Source organism: Nesoenas mayeri (genome assembly GCF_963082525.1).
Source record: "Nesoenas mayeri genome assembly, chromosome: 7".
Lineage (NCBI taxonomy): Eukaryota > Metazoa > Chordata > Aves > Columbiformes > Columbidae > Nesoenas > Nesoenas mayeri.
In genome coordinates, this window is record NC_137551.1 from 26,323,937 (window position 1) to 26,338,378 (window position 14,442).

A 14,442-nucleotide genomic window follows, 5' to 3' on the forward strand; every position below is an offset into this window, starting at 1 on the left:
GCTCAGTTCATAAGCAGCCATTAAATCAGTTCGTATGCATTAAACAAAAGAACATGTAAATTAATCTTTGGAAACATGACTAATCATTTTGACCATAGGTAACATAATACTCTTGATTACTGCTTGGAAAAATGAGGCATGTATGAATACGAGTGTACTTTACAGTGGCGCATTATTTATTTCTTAGGACCCATCAGGCTCGTAGGTGCTGCTCAGACAGACGGAATGACAAGGCTCCTGGTCTCCTGAACTGTGCAGATTCAGTCTTGTTGGATACGACGAGCTGTTACCCATAGGGAACGTTTAGATGTCAGACTAAACACTGCTGCTGTTCAGACCTCAGTGGGCTGGAAGCTCCATATGTCAAAGATCATTGACACTTACGGAGTTTTGCTTCATTCGCTACTTAATTTCTTGATGTAATAAGTTCTGGGGCCAAGTCTTTATTTGTCCCTGGCAATTAGCTGTGCTCTTCTGTGAGGTACCAGGGTAGTATCTTCATTTTACAGATGAGGACAGAGGAGTTATTTGCCACAGTTGCAGTGAGAGCCATGGTTGGGGTAGGAGAATTTTTGACCTTTTCCACCCCTCAGGGGTCCTCTTGATCACACAGCATTGCTTAAAGTCGTGTTTTTCTGCCCCTTGGCTGACTCAGACCGTTCTCTGCTCCTGTGAGCTGAGGCATGGAGTAGAAACCTAGAGCTAGCACACTGCATTACTGCTCATGTTGAGGCTAAAATTATAAGTAATTGCTACGTTTTGTTGTGCCAGTATTCAAGTGACGTCCATGCGCGTCCCCAGTGTCTGCGGGTGAGGCTTGAGTGGTGGAAAAAGGTCTCCCAAGGCTGTGTTACTTTGACAAGGCTTTTCTAGCACCTCTCCGCTGTTTATTGCTCTCCCTTTTCTCAAGAAGGATAAAGCGATGTGGTTCAACTTGTCTGATTCCCATGTTTCTGTCTTGGGTTTCCCAGATAACTCTGTATGTGCTGGTCTCCTCATGCACAGGGGTCATTTGTCCAGAGACAGACAACAGATGCCCCAGAGACCTCAAATCCCATCTGCATTCAATTTCCGGGCAGAAGGACAGGTTGAGTCTAGGGAAACCTGAACATATTGTAACTCTGTGCCCATGTGCTAATTCCATCCAGCCCTGAACAGTTCCCAGCTGTGCAGGGAAATGAAGGCAGGTTCCTGGCAAACAGAGCAGGGAACAACCCTGCGGCAGGTGGGGCTGGCAGGACTGTCCTGGCTGTGACCTTCTGGTTCACTGCACCCTGAGCATCTCAGGTTGTTGCCCTTCCCTTGTGGCAAGAGGGAGAAGTTGTGTCACTCCAGCAGTCCTGGGATAACCCCAGACTGTCACACGGTGTGTCTGGTTTGGAACATGTGAGCAACAGTGACACCACTTGCAGGAGTGGAGTCCACTGCTCATGTAGTTCCTCTGAGTCGGTAAATAGAGCGTGCTGATCTCTCCTTTCAGTCGGTAAAGTTGGGTTAATGGACATTAACAAGCTCCATCTGAGCAGCATTTCTGAGGAAGCTCTGGCAGTAATATCAAGATGTAGGATTTGCTTCGAGGCGAGTCTGCACTTTGCTTCTCCCAGTTGCGCTGGGGTTTGATTGCTGCTTTGCTTGGGCGGAGGGGAGCTCTTGTCTGTGTAGCTGGTTTCCTGTCTTCAGTTCTTGGAGGCAAACTTTTACATAAGGGGAGCATTTCAGCGTTCTCCGAAACTGCCTGGTTCTGGCTAGACTTTCTGATTCTGCAACCACTAAGCAGTAAGTTTCCAATCCAATCCTGCTTATTTAGGCATGCTCTCTCATCGAGACACCATTCAGTGGTGTCTTGCTGGAGTAAGGAATGCTGAATGGGGGGAGGCAATATACTTTAGGGAGTGTCTCTAAGCATGAGGCTGAGTGCTGGGTGACAAGCCTGCGAACTAGGAAAGCAAACGTCTGGAAAACCAGTGTCAGTAGAAGTGCAGAGCGGTCACCGTGCTAATAACTTGCACTTCTGCATAGCTTTCCCCATCTAAGAATCCAAAAGTGCTTTGCAAACATTGACTTAATCCTTGCAACACCCCTATGTGGAAAAACGTCTCAGTTTTACAGACGAGGAACGTGAAGCATAAAAAGAGTTGACTTTGCCCGTGAGTCTGCAGGGTGCCAGTGGCACAGCCTAAATCTCTCAGTCCCAGTTCAGCTGCAGGTCTGGAACAGTCTGGCCCCTGTAAGCACTGGGAGTAGTTATTATGCAGCTTTCCGAAAGGATATGTGAGTGGCAAGAGGATTGTTGCAACTGGCATTGTCCTTGGAGGTCTTCTGTGCCAGGAACCACACAGAGAACATCTTCACCGTCTGGTTTAACCAGGCTGATGAGCACCCAGGCCTGAGCACTCAAGCTAGCCTTGCCTCAGAGTGGCCACAGCAGGAGCTGTGGAACCGTGTCCTCCCCATTCCTGCCTTTGCCTCTGTGCGTCTGTGACGTGTCCCGTGACTCTGTGTGCCAAGACGCTCAGGGCTCTTTCCCACAACTGCTGGTTTGCCCTTCAGGGGAAACTGTGGGAAAGACACTGGAAGATTGCTGGCACTTAAGCGATCTTTGACCATATCTTCATTAGGGAGTGGGGAGGTCTGAAACAGCAACAGTTGAGAAGGGAAGAAAGGAGGAAAAAAAAGCAGTCCAGCCTTCCTTTCCAAGCTGTGTAAGCTTGTGCTAATGGTTTGCATTTGCTAACTCAGTGCTGGGATTTGTACCAAGGAAGCAAGAATCAGCGACTGTAACTCAGGTTAGTGAGGAAGTGGGCACCCACTCCTACAGAGAGCCCCTGCTGTGTACTTTGCGATTTCGGTACCTGGGTAACTTGGAAACACAGAAAAATTATTTTCCATGTCAGCGACAGAGCTTGGAAGAGAACCGAGGCCTCCTTCTGTGACAGATCCATGAGATCAAGTGCTCTGATCATAAAGCGAAACGCAAATGCAAGAATAAACAAACCTTTCTTAATCCGATCAACCTGGTTATTCTTGAACCCAATAAAATAAGTGCCAGTGGGGTTGCTTGAGAAGAGGTTGCTATAAACATGACTTGTAAGGAGGGGGCACACAAACTTTGTGCAACCTAGTGATTGCATTGGCAGTTTTCCAGGATCCCCATGGGCTGCTGCTAATTGGCATAAAATTAGGCAGGTTGCCGCCACCCTCATCTTGAATAGAAAGAGAGGGCCCCCGGGAGGCTACAAGTTCCAGCGTGTGGCCGCTCACATCAAGGAGGAGCACAGCACACTGGGACCTGTAGTCTCCTCTGGCCCTTTTTCTCTGCTGACAGAGTTCGGGGGAAGCTGCAGGGCACAGGGACCCCCTTGCAATGGTTTGACCACTCCTCTTTCTCTCTCTCAAAAAAAAAGAATCGAATATGGCTTTGGTTCAGTTCATGGACTGTTAATCAGCATTCACAAGTTTTAAAAATACAAAAAACCAACAAACAGCGTTTCCTCCCTCTCTCTTCCACCCAGAAGCAGACTACTGGTAGAAACCAAAGCTGGAAAAAATAGTTGAAAGTCAGATAAAGTCACCTTGGTAACTGCAGCAATACACTTGCCCAGAACAGGAGACATCAAACCCAACTACAAACAGCTTTAAAGAAACAAAAAGAATGTAATCATCTAAAGAATTAATCTGACAACTGCCCACGTTTACACCTCCCACAAGCTCCCAATCAGAGGGAAATGCGCTTTAATCTCCTCCAGCTCCCCTCCAGTTTCACAAAACACGAGATGTGCAGTCCTTAAACTGGGGCATTTCCGGCACGCTGCTTCCATTTAAATCCGCTGCCTTTCCTAATGCAGCAGCCCTGGCTTTTGCAGACTTGTTTTTTCTGGACACTGAGAAACGTGATTTTTTTTGTGGGGGTTGGATGAAGTATTAAATCTGGAATAGACAAAGTTTGCAACATTTTACGTGATAGTCAGCTAGGCCTTAGTCATAACAAATAAAACTCCACTGGCTTTTGCTGCTGATTTATTTGGTGATGGGGTAGAGAAAGCAAAGGCTTATGGGTGGCTGACAGTCGTAAAACCAGGGATGTTAGTGTTAGAAAGCAAACTTTTTCTACATTTTTCTGAGGCTGAAAACTACAAGCTGTGGATGGCAGCATGTGTTACAAAAGGAACTTGTTATTAATAACAACCTAGAAGTCTGCTGACCCTTCATCTGGGCCATCACCCTTCGGAAAGGTCAGCATAAGGATTTCCATTCCCAAAGGGAGAATTTTAATGGGTCTTGACATATTCCAGAGTCTGGAAGTGATGACACTCTGGCCTTGTGTCATGTGCATGCCACAACATGTCCAGAAGTGCCCCCCAAAAAGACCTCTGGTTTAGAAAGGTGTCGTTTCCTTAGAAGGTTGTTTGGTTTCTGCTGTTGGAGTTTCGCCTTAACTTTAAATAGCTGAAATTGTGTGAGGTCTACTAAAGTGAAACAAGAAACACAGAGACCGTGACTATTTTGAAAAAGTTCTGTAGAAAGGATTAATAATTCCGTACCATTCAAAGTATTAACTACCATTTTGCTTCACTCCTCCACCTCTTTGACAGAAGGGCTGGTTACTTATTAATGTGAAGTCATAATTATTGACAGCCTTAATGTCATGACAGTTCCGTTTGATAGTTATACATTAGTCAACATCTTCTCTTGAGCGTGTAATGACAAACAGCATTTGCTGTTTTTAATAAGACTTAGAAAGCTTTGCCCCTTCTCTCCAGAATATTGTCGTCATTCCTGTTATTGCATTAGTAACTGGAGGCTGTTTCCCCTCTGGACCGCAGCCCCATTGTGCTGGTAGCTGTACTGGCTAGCATGCTGGAAACCTAAAAATCCACCTCAGCTCAAGGGGTTTGGAGCCCAGGGGTATACAGGCATCAGTCCTGGGACTGTCTGTCCTTCCAAAGCGTGAACCCGCAGCAGCGGTTGCCTGGGAGGGAGGCTGTGTTATGGGACATGCCCAGTGCCCTTAGGCAGTCCAGGTGAGAAGGGCACAGTCTCTTGTCTGTAGCAATAATATTTGCTGTAAAACTCCTGATCTGCTCCAGGGTGTCTAAACTCTGCAGCTGCATTTAATGAGTGCAAGCTTATGGCCCGCTTGAAAATCATGCGTTGCTAATGGCTGACACTTTTGGTAGGGATTGATAAATGAATGATTGGAAGCGGTAGACCACAGGCTTGACTTTCCCACATTTGACTGTGTATATAAGATCTGATAAGGAAGTTGAGGTAAAGCTTAGCTTAAGGTCAACTGATCATTAATCAACTGTAACTGCACTTTCAGGTAATCAGCCTGCAAAATGCTGGCCCACTCCACTCTTTGAAGACCCCACCTACAAAGAGCTGTAAAATGTTTGCTGAAGTAGATTAAACACAGCTTTAAGTGCCACCTAGAGACTACAAAGCACGTTGTGTCTTTGCTTCAGGGTTAACCCGCCAGACTGACACTCTGCTAACTGTCAGTCCATCAGCCCACCCCATGCATAAGCTCTCTCCTGACCTACTGTGTCCTTGCTGGGTCCATTATTGGTTTTGTGTGGTGTCAAGACAGAACATGGGACATGTTTTACAGCTTTTATCTTGTAGGGAGCTGAGCTGCTCTGATTTCTTTTTTCCTGCGTGTCTCAGATCCGGCCGTGCAGAGTATTTGCAGGAAGGCACTGCAAGGTATCAGTTTTAGCATGTATCCTCAGTTCAGAGCAGGCAGCTCAGCAGCCTGGGGGAAGGCTCACCTGGGACTAGGTGACCTGGCAGAGCCAACAGGCTGATCTGCTTTGGAAGCCACACTGAACTGTGTTACTATGTGTGTGGTAGATGGGAGTAATTTTGGGACAGCACCCAAACGTAAAATCAAGTAGATGTGTGATCTAAGTCAGCTCATGAGGGTCAAACTGTTTCTTTACAATCATTTCCAGATGTATGTTAAAGGTGACTCCACTTGGATGGAGGAAGGAACAGTGCTCCCAAACAGACTTTTGGTCTGTCTGGCATGACGGAACCACGTTGCCCTGTGGTATCTCTCAGTTCACCCCTTTTTTCCCTGTCCCCTTCTCTGGTGATTCTGTGCTATAGAAACTAACTTAACAAAGTCTCTACTTAAACGCACATGGAACACCAGGTGGCAAAATATAAATAATGTATCTGACACGTCACATCAGTCCATGTCATCTGCAGAAATCATAAACCCCCTGTCCTTCATTCTTTTTTCTGGACTATTAAATAAGGGATCACACTGATGCACTTTGAACATATAAAGTGTTTATGATCAAGTATTTTGAGATATACCTGTTTGATTATCTGGAGGATTCTGTCTGGCAAAGTTAATAATCATGTAACAAACTAACCTTTAGCCATAGCTTCACAATATGTGAGTCTTGCAGAAGTGAATAAGAAAGCAAAGCTGCATTGTCTTAAAGCAGCCTCACTTGCAAGGGAAATCAGTCTGTGGATGTCCTACTCATCACGTGTAGAGTCCATCTTCTCACTGTTGCACTTGATGCTGGTGGAAGCAGAGGGTTCTCAAAACCTTTTGGTTGAACTGTGCAAATAAATTATTTGGAGACAATTGTAGGGATTCCTGAGACCTCAAAGATCAGCAAGGGTACAAGGGACTGGGCAACTCTTACCTGCAGAGTACCGCCAAAAAATCCTGATGATAAAGGAAAAGCAGGAGGGAGGGCGTGCCTGCTCATTCTTCCAAGCCATTTTCTAGGGGCTTGGGGTTTTGGAGAGTGTAGTTTTGCTCCAGTTCTTCCCAGAAATTATATTTCTTGTATGCTGGGAAGAGATGCACCATGTGTATGCACCAGCTCAGATCCTGTGTCATTAAATCAAGGTCAAGAGCTGCGTGCTGGGACTAGTAGGCTGAGGGAAGCTATGTCTCTGTAGGGACAATGAAAACTCAGATGTGCCTTGGTAACAGTTTGCTCCTGTGTCCTTCAATATTTGCACAATCACTCTGAAAAGCAGCAGAAATAGCACACAGCACTGGGATCCTAAATATGTGCATTTTGTCTTTGCATTTAGAAGCCGTAAGGACAGTTTAGAAAGCGAGAGCTCAGCCGCTATCATTCCTCACGAGCTAATCCGCACAAGACAGCTGGAGAGCGTACACCTGAAATTTAACCAGGAGTCCGGAGCACTCATTCCCCTCTGCCTAAGGTGAGTGAAGCCGTCCTCCTCCTCAGCATGCGCTAACATGCTGTTTTTGCCTTGTGTCTTTGTTTCACCATACAGACATGTATGCAATGGGTCTTTAAAGGCCAGAGCTGAGATATTTTGCCAAAACACATTAGAAACAGATGATTCTTTACATGTATGTTCCTCGTGGTAAGATTGTTTCTCATTGTTTTTATGTCGTCCAGTGTATTTTGAATGCTGAAATAGGACAGGGTTAGTATAGGGATTTTTTTACTAGTCTAATGCTGGCAACTCTATGATAAAGAAGGGATGTTTTACTATATTCTGTCAAAGAAGTCTCTTAAGTTGTTAACTCTGGCTTATGGACTCAGACACAAGTGGTTGTGCAAAGCCTATTTGCAGTCAGTTTATGCTTATAAGTGTGTTTTTTAGACAAATTATGTCAGTTGCATGATTGAAGAAACAAAACATAGCATGCATATTCTACATATTGTCTTTTGAAGGATCAGACTGTGCATACCACTGTAAGAGACTTTTCTAGGTTTCCACAATGTAAGTCAACACTATTTTTAATACCTGTGGCAAATGTAGTCCTTAACATAAAGATGAGCTGTGGGGTAAAGACAAATGATTGCAGGTTGACTGAGTTACTTTAGAATGAGTTACATATCTGTCATATCAGAGTTATCAGCAGTAGGTGCACACTTGCCTGTGCCTGTTGAGAAACCAATGGGATAGTTAACTTGAACATAATTTATTTTACATCACAAATGCGTGAACAGTCTGTCCTGATCAGTTACCACAGCTCAGCTGACCAGCAGTAACTCATCAAGCAACTGTGACTCTGTTAGGCACTATATATCATACCTGAATTTTTCCCCCTTGCCTGTTGGAAGCTGTTCATGTGTGTCACACAGGCTTTGAGCCTTAAGCACCAGAGCCATGATTTTCCCCATGGAAGGCATTGAATGAAAAAAACAGAAGTGTAGGTAGTCATGTGTGTATATTTTCTAGGCATTTTATTGAAATGCTTAAGTAATAAGAGGTTACATTTGTCAAGCGCTGGGGCAGTGGGATTACTAGGTATTGTCGCAGTTGGTAAGTTTGGGCCCCACCATGAGCCTGCTTAGAAAATGCATCTTCATATTTCCACATGATGTGGAGTCTGGATTCCCTCCTGCAGTTTTCATCGTACTGAAAGACTGCCAGTCTCCTGCCTTCACATACATCAGTGCGTCATCACGGGGATAGGCATCCACTGGGATTTAGATGTATTCTAGTTCTGAAACAAGGCCCCGAGATTAAGGAGGGAGATAAGGGGGACCTCTGTGCCTCAGAAGGAGGCTTGTGGCCTGCTTTGTGGAGGAAATTATTCATGTATTCCTGAAAAATTAGTGGTTACTGCCTTCAAAATGGTTTCTCATGCTGATGGCAGAAGCTATATTCTGTTGAATGCTGCTCACACCCTGTCAATTCACACATACATGTTTTTTTCCCCAGGGGAAGACTCTTACATGGACGGCACTTTACATATAAAAGTATTACAGGAGATACAGCCATCACGTTTGTATCAACAGGAGTGGAAGGAGCCTTTGCTACAGAAGAGCACCCCTATGCAGCACACGGACCCTGGTTACAAGTGAGAGAGCCTCCTTCCTTTTTCTCCCCCTTCATCCTTTACCGTGTTGTAAAAATGATCCTGCTGAGGTCTTGTGTGGTTTAAGAGTGACAAATCTGTATTTTCTGCTGCAACATTTCCCATAGCTCTTGCGTAATATTTCCAGTGATTATGAACTCAAAAAGTAATGGTGAACTGTTACTATTTATACTAATGGAACTCAAATTGATAAGCAGTGGCTGGAAAGTTCAAAAATCATCTGTGAATATGGTAGTGTCCATTTCCTGCAGTCAGTGAGCACTTTACAGGCTGTATTTACTCTTGATTTCTTCCAGAAAGGAATTTGGGGAGGCAGAGTGGAATGACCTAAACAAGAATGGAGCCAGGGTGGAAGAGCTAGGAAGCTGTGGGGCTGTGATCCTACAGAGCCAAGATCTCAGCTTTACATCATCCCCTAGCAGGAGAGCAGCACAGAGAGCACTGCTTCTTTCAGTTTTAGCTCTTTCCTGTTGCTTCTTTGACAAAAGTTCGTGGTTGCTTGAAGCACCCACACATTTTCTGCACCCATATTTTTTCTGTATCACAGATTTTCCTCGGAAACTCCCCATCTGCTCGGTGTTGAGGGTCAGCCCTACGGAGCACTGATGCACTAATGATATGATGGCGTAGCACTATTCTAACCTTGAATTTCTTCATGGTTATAAACATATTGCGAAAGTAAAAAAGCTTTGAGGAATGTGTTTATGCAGAAAAGCTCATCTCTGAGGGACTATATGCATGCAGTACGTCTCTGCCTTCACTGCATTCCTGCCTCCCCTGCTATTTTGAAGGCAAGGGCTAGTTTTAGCATTGCAGTGTTGCAGTTAACCTTCCAGTGACTTGTTTTCAAGGCATTCAACTGCCCGTATTCATACGTCTGGAGGACATCATACCTTGAAATCTGTATGACTTGTAAAGAAGCTGATCTTGGCTAGAATCGTCTTGTGTGTAGGGATTTTTCAAAGAGCTTGCGTGCTTTGATTGTGCTGACTGGAAAGTGCAACACTCCTGTAATGATTAACAGCAAACGGTCAGGTTTAAGGGTGGGTCATTTGCTGTTGGTTCCTGTGCTTGCCAGCACACGATACACAGGATCTTGTGACTGTTTTAACTCCAAACATAAGAGTGTTTGTTTGCATTTACATCACATATCGAAATGTATTGATGTGTAGAGTAGTCTGGTAACCTCTAAACAGTGAAGAATGGCAGTAGTTAGGTCACCATTCAGACGCGTAACTGATATTAACTCTTATCAACCTGTTTGCTTCCATGTCTGCTGAAAATTATGGAAATCTTTGGAGTAGCTGGGAGGGAAAGATGGATAATTGCTGCCTTCCAAGGGGTAAGGAGAAGCAAGTTCCCTCTTTTGTCTCCTACACAAGGTCAACTAATTGGATCTTCTCTTCTGATGTGACTGGCTCTGCTGCTGGCTCCTGCCCCGTCCTGGGATAAGAATGAAGGAGGACAGACCTGGTGGGGGGAGGAAGGGAGGCTAAAAGCAGCCTGGGACAAGAGGAGGGGCACCCGGTTGTGTGAGATACATGTGGGAGTGTCGGAGGCTCTTGGCTGAATATGCAATGGGAGGCTTGATCTGTGCTCAGCAGTCCCTTGTGGTCTTGGGAGCGGAGGAGGGAGGTTCATGTGGCTTTACTTCAGAAGTAAAAGAAGTTGTGGTGCATAAAATTTCCGAGGAGGCGAGCTGTGTTTGGTTTAGTCCCTTGCAGCCTGGGCTGGCCAAGTTGGCAAGCCCCACAAAGCTTTCACAGCGAGGCCCAGAGAGGATTTTCTTCCTCCCTCGCTTGGGACCCCAGGCACAGCGACGAGCTCCAAGGAGAGTTGGTGGTTGACAGCAAATCACTGCAATGCAGAGGCTTGTTGCAGAGACAAGTAAATGGAGGGACTGTGGAGAGGAAGAGAGGTGGCAGGCATCTCCTGTGGACTTTTTCTGCTGTCTTAGGGGAGAGATAAGAGCCTGAAAAATCCTGGCCTCCACTCTGCAGCAGCCAGAGACTGACTCCTCTTGAGCCTGAGCTTTGGTGCAGTGAAAGCCCAAACCTGCAGACTAAACACAGCGCCTCCTGTTTACATCTCGTGGGCTGGAGTGAAGCCCATCCAAGGTGGGACAGGCTGGAGGTGTTGCACAGTTTATCGGCCCCCGCTGCCCAGGCTGAGCAATGAGCTGTCAGTCGCTGGGCTCCAGGGGAGGGTTTGCAGACGACAGGAGTTTGGCAGGACCCAGCGCCGTTCCTACCAGACAGGTGTCCATATCACCACTGCAGCTGGTACTCAGCGGGAGCCGTTTTAGCGGTCTCAGCAGAAAAGGCAAGGAGTTGTTAGAGCACGGAGATGGTACGCCCCATTTCTATCAGCAGCCTTTCCAGGTCGCATTCGAGGCATGTTAGTAGGGGAAGCCTGTCCTGCTGCTGCCCATGCATTGGGTATGATTAGATTATTTCATTCTCCAGAGCTGTCAAATTGGCACCTTTCCCAAGTACTTGGATTTTTTTTTTTTTTTTTTCATTTAGGTAACATTTAATTAGTTCTAAGAAGCTAAATTCTATTAAAGGTCTAAGCATGTCAGGCTGGTTTATTTCTGAACTTCTTCCATGGTGTCATGTATTGTTGAATAGGGAAATTGCTTTGACTCAGAAATGTACAAACATATTCAAGAAGTCCTCCTTGTTAACACTAGACGCCTGTTTATGTGCTAGTTACTGTGGCAAAGTCTCTGATGTTTAACACTTGCATTAACATTACACATGATCAAAGGCTCTGCAGTTCTTTCTTCCACTCCCCCTCCCCCCAGAGCTGTGACAGCAGAGCCCCCACGCTGGCTCCTCAGCACCTCTCCTTTCCGAAGGGTAGATGTTCCGGACGCACAGAGAAAGGCTGTGCAGGAGGTGTCTGGCCCCACGTTAAGGATGCTGATCATGCAAACAGGCTCTGACATTAACTGCCCCACAGTGACATTTGTATTCGTGGTGGAGCGTCCAAGGTTCTTGGTCCAACATCCAAGCTATGCCAAGCGTGCAATTCATCACGAATCAACCTTGTTTGTCTCTGAGCCTACCCAAAGCAAGGTGAGGTTGTGCGTGTGTTCTGCCTCCCTCCCTTACTTATGTTCCAGCAGATGATAGGGATGCTCTGTTGAAATGTGTTACTGATCAAGCCTGTCCCAATAAAGTTGCCTGAGCCTTTAATACATATTAATATTATCCTGGGGTAGTTTGTGTCAAAGCCTGTCAGCATGCATCATCCTTTAGGAATTACCATCATTAAGTCTCCAGTGATGGGAGTCAGGACATGCTTCTGCAAAGCTCCTCTGCTTTTATGTGGGGCTCTGTGCCTGTCTAGCACAAAGCAGACTGTTCTCCCCTCCTACCTTGCTCACCTGGACTGCTTACTCTCCCCAGAGGGGAGAAGAAGGTTTGTTTAACACTACCTTTAGATAATTTCTTCTCCTGCTGCTTTAGGCAGTCATTGTTCTGGGGAGGAAGATGACACTCAAGTCTTTGATCATGTGCAATATACATGTTACGCATCAGATATTGCTGCAGACTCTGACGTACGAGCCAATACAGTGCAGTAAAAACAAACCTATAGTTAAGGAGTCCTCGTTAACTGCAAAATCTAGCACACAGTATTTAAGAAATATCTCTGCACTTTAGCCTTGCCTCTGTTACATATGTGTATTTTGATACTATATCTAATTGAAGGATCATATGTATTCTTTACAAAGCATGCCTGCCTCATTCAGTGCACAAAGGTGCAGCATGTTTAGGGGATGAATCAGGAGTGTGGAATAAAGCAGACTCTTGCTTATAGGACTTCCACTTTGTTCGTTTGTCAAAATTAGAAGGTGCATAGTGAATGAGGCAGATAATTGCAGAAGAATCACAACAGTCTCATGGCAAAGCCTGTTAAATGTTGCCCTGGAGAACTGGATCGTGTTCCTGCCTCTGCTACCCTGTTCTTTCTCAATGCTGTTCCAGAGTCTTAAGCTGAAATGTTTTTGGGTGGCAACTGAGTTTGTGTTCCTTGTTTTCTGAATGGTCACTCGAGACCTGAGGTCTGATCTATGTTCCCAGAGGCCGGGAGGCCAGGAGGAATTCCTCTGCTGATACCCTGTGCCCTGCAGTGCTGAGTGGGTTGGGAAACAAGGACCTGCGAGTCTTGAAATGGTCACACACAAAAAGTGGACATTCAGACTCAGTTTTCTCTTTGCTGATTTTCCCATGTCTGTTCAGGAAAACCTTCTTGCAGTCATCCTGGGAAGATTAATTCAATGCTTGCCAAGCATTCCAGCTCCACAGATGAACACCAGAAACAGTTTTAGGAAGAGATTAAAATTCATTCTGGCAGGTCAGGAGGGAGAAAGGGTCTCTTTGGGGTAAGGGGTCAGCCTAGGAGCTTAAGTCCCATGTTCAGCTCCCCACTCTTGCAGATTTTCTTCTGACTTTGTTAGGTCTCTTAGCTTCTTTTACCCTCCCTCCCCCATCTGGTGCATGGAGAAGAGCGCTTCCCTGCCTCGCAGAAATGTGAGGCTGAGCACGTCAGAGGCTGTGAGAGTGGTAAGGACAGTAAGATTAGGTACTTCCAGTGTAATCCATGCTGGCAGTAGTCGGATGGAGCGTACTAAATAAAGGGGAAGAGAGTAGGAGGGGACAAGGAAACAACTTGAATGATAATGAAAAGAAATGATGACTAATGCTGCATTCAGTGAGCAGAACCATCCTGAGGACTGAGCAGGGCAGAGGTCTTGTGGGAGAAAAACAGCAGGCGATCTTGTGATTACAGATTTGTTTTGTGAGGCAGACGCACGCTGGGGCCAAACGAGCATGGCGCAGGCGATCCCTGTGCAGCCATTTCCAAAGTTTTGTGTGCCCGATGTCGCTGGTCTCTGAATGCAGAGGGATTTTTTTTTTCCAGGTAATTTACTTGGTTTCAGAACAAATCCTGCTAGGCAGATGGAGGCTATGGTTCATTTGCAGTTGGCACCCCCTGATTCTCGGCACAAGGTTGATGACTCCATGTAAGCCGAGGAACTCACAGAGGCGGTGGGGTGTTATACTCTGGCCCCAGCTGCTGCTGGAGGACGCTCTTTGCTCGCCTCCCATGCCAGTGGGTTTACAACATCCAGCAGACAGCATGTGGGTGCTGGGGCTGTGGAAATGGGGTTCTCCTCCAGCCTCCCTGCCCTTTGTGTCACCTCCAGCTTTGGCCTCTGATCTGCCCTCCATCCTGTTTTTCTGTGTCTGTGTCTTACCCTTGTCCTGGCCCGTCTCTGCTTTCCTCTCCTCCCCTTCATTCAAGTTGGCAGTTTCCTTCTCTTCCCCCTCAACACAGCCTGACTTCCAGCAGAAACGCTGAGAGCGCTGGAGAGTTTCCCTGCCTTTCGTCCCGATGTGCTGGGTGCCATAGCAATCCCTCGCTGCTCGGAGGAATGATCGGAGGCAAAACTGCTCCTTAGCCCTGTGTTTGGGGCAGAGCCACCTGGGGCTGGGACATGCTCAGTGAAGAGGGCTCTTCAGGACATTTTTCTGCCCTTCTCTGAAAGGCTATGGGCAGTTACTTTCAGAGGCCTCTGACTTGGCAAAGCGTTTGCA

General features: G+C 46.2%; 1 protein-coding gene across 2 annotated transcripts in view; it reads left to right on the forward strand.

Moving 5' to 3' along the window:
* The window catches only part of SUFU (SUFU negative regulator of hedgehog signaling), a 90,354-nt gene that overhangs the window by 65,010 nt on the left and 10,902 nt on the right, over positions 1–14,442 (forward strand). For both annotated transcript variants that reach the window (XM_080347550.1, XM_080347551.1), the window contains exons 9-10: positions 7,066–7,200; positions 8,680–8,818. In XM_080347550.1, the coding sequence (XP_080203676.1) occupies positions 7,066–7,200; positions 8,680–8,818 (274 nt within the window). The remainder of the gene's footprint in view (positions 1–7,065; positions 7,201–8,679; positions 8,819–14,442) is intronic.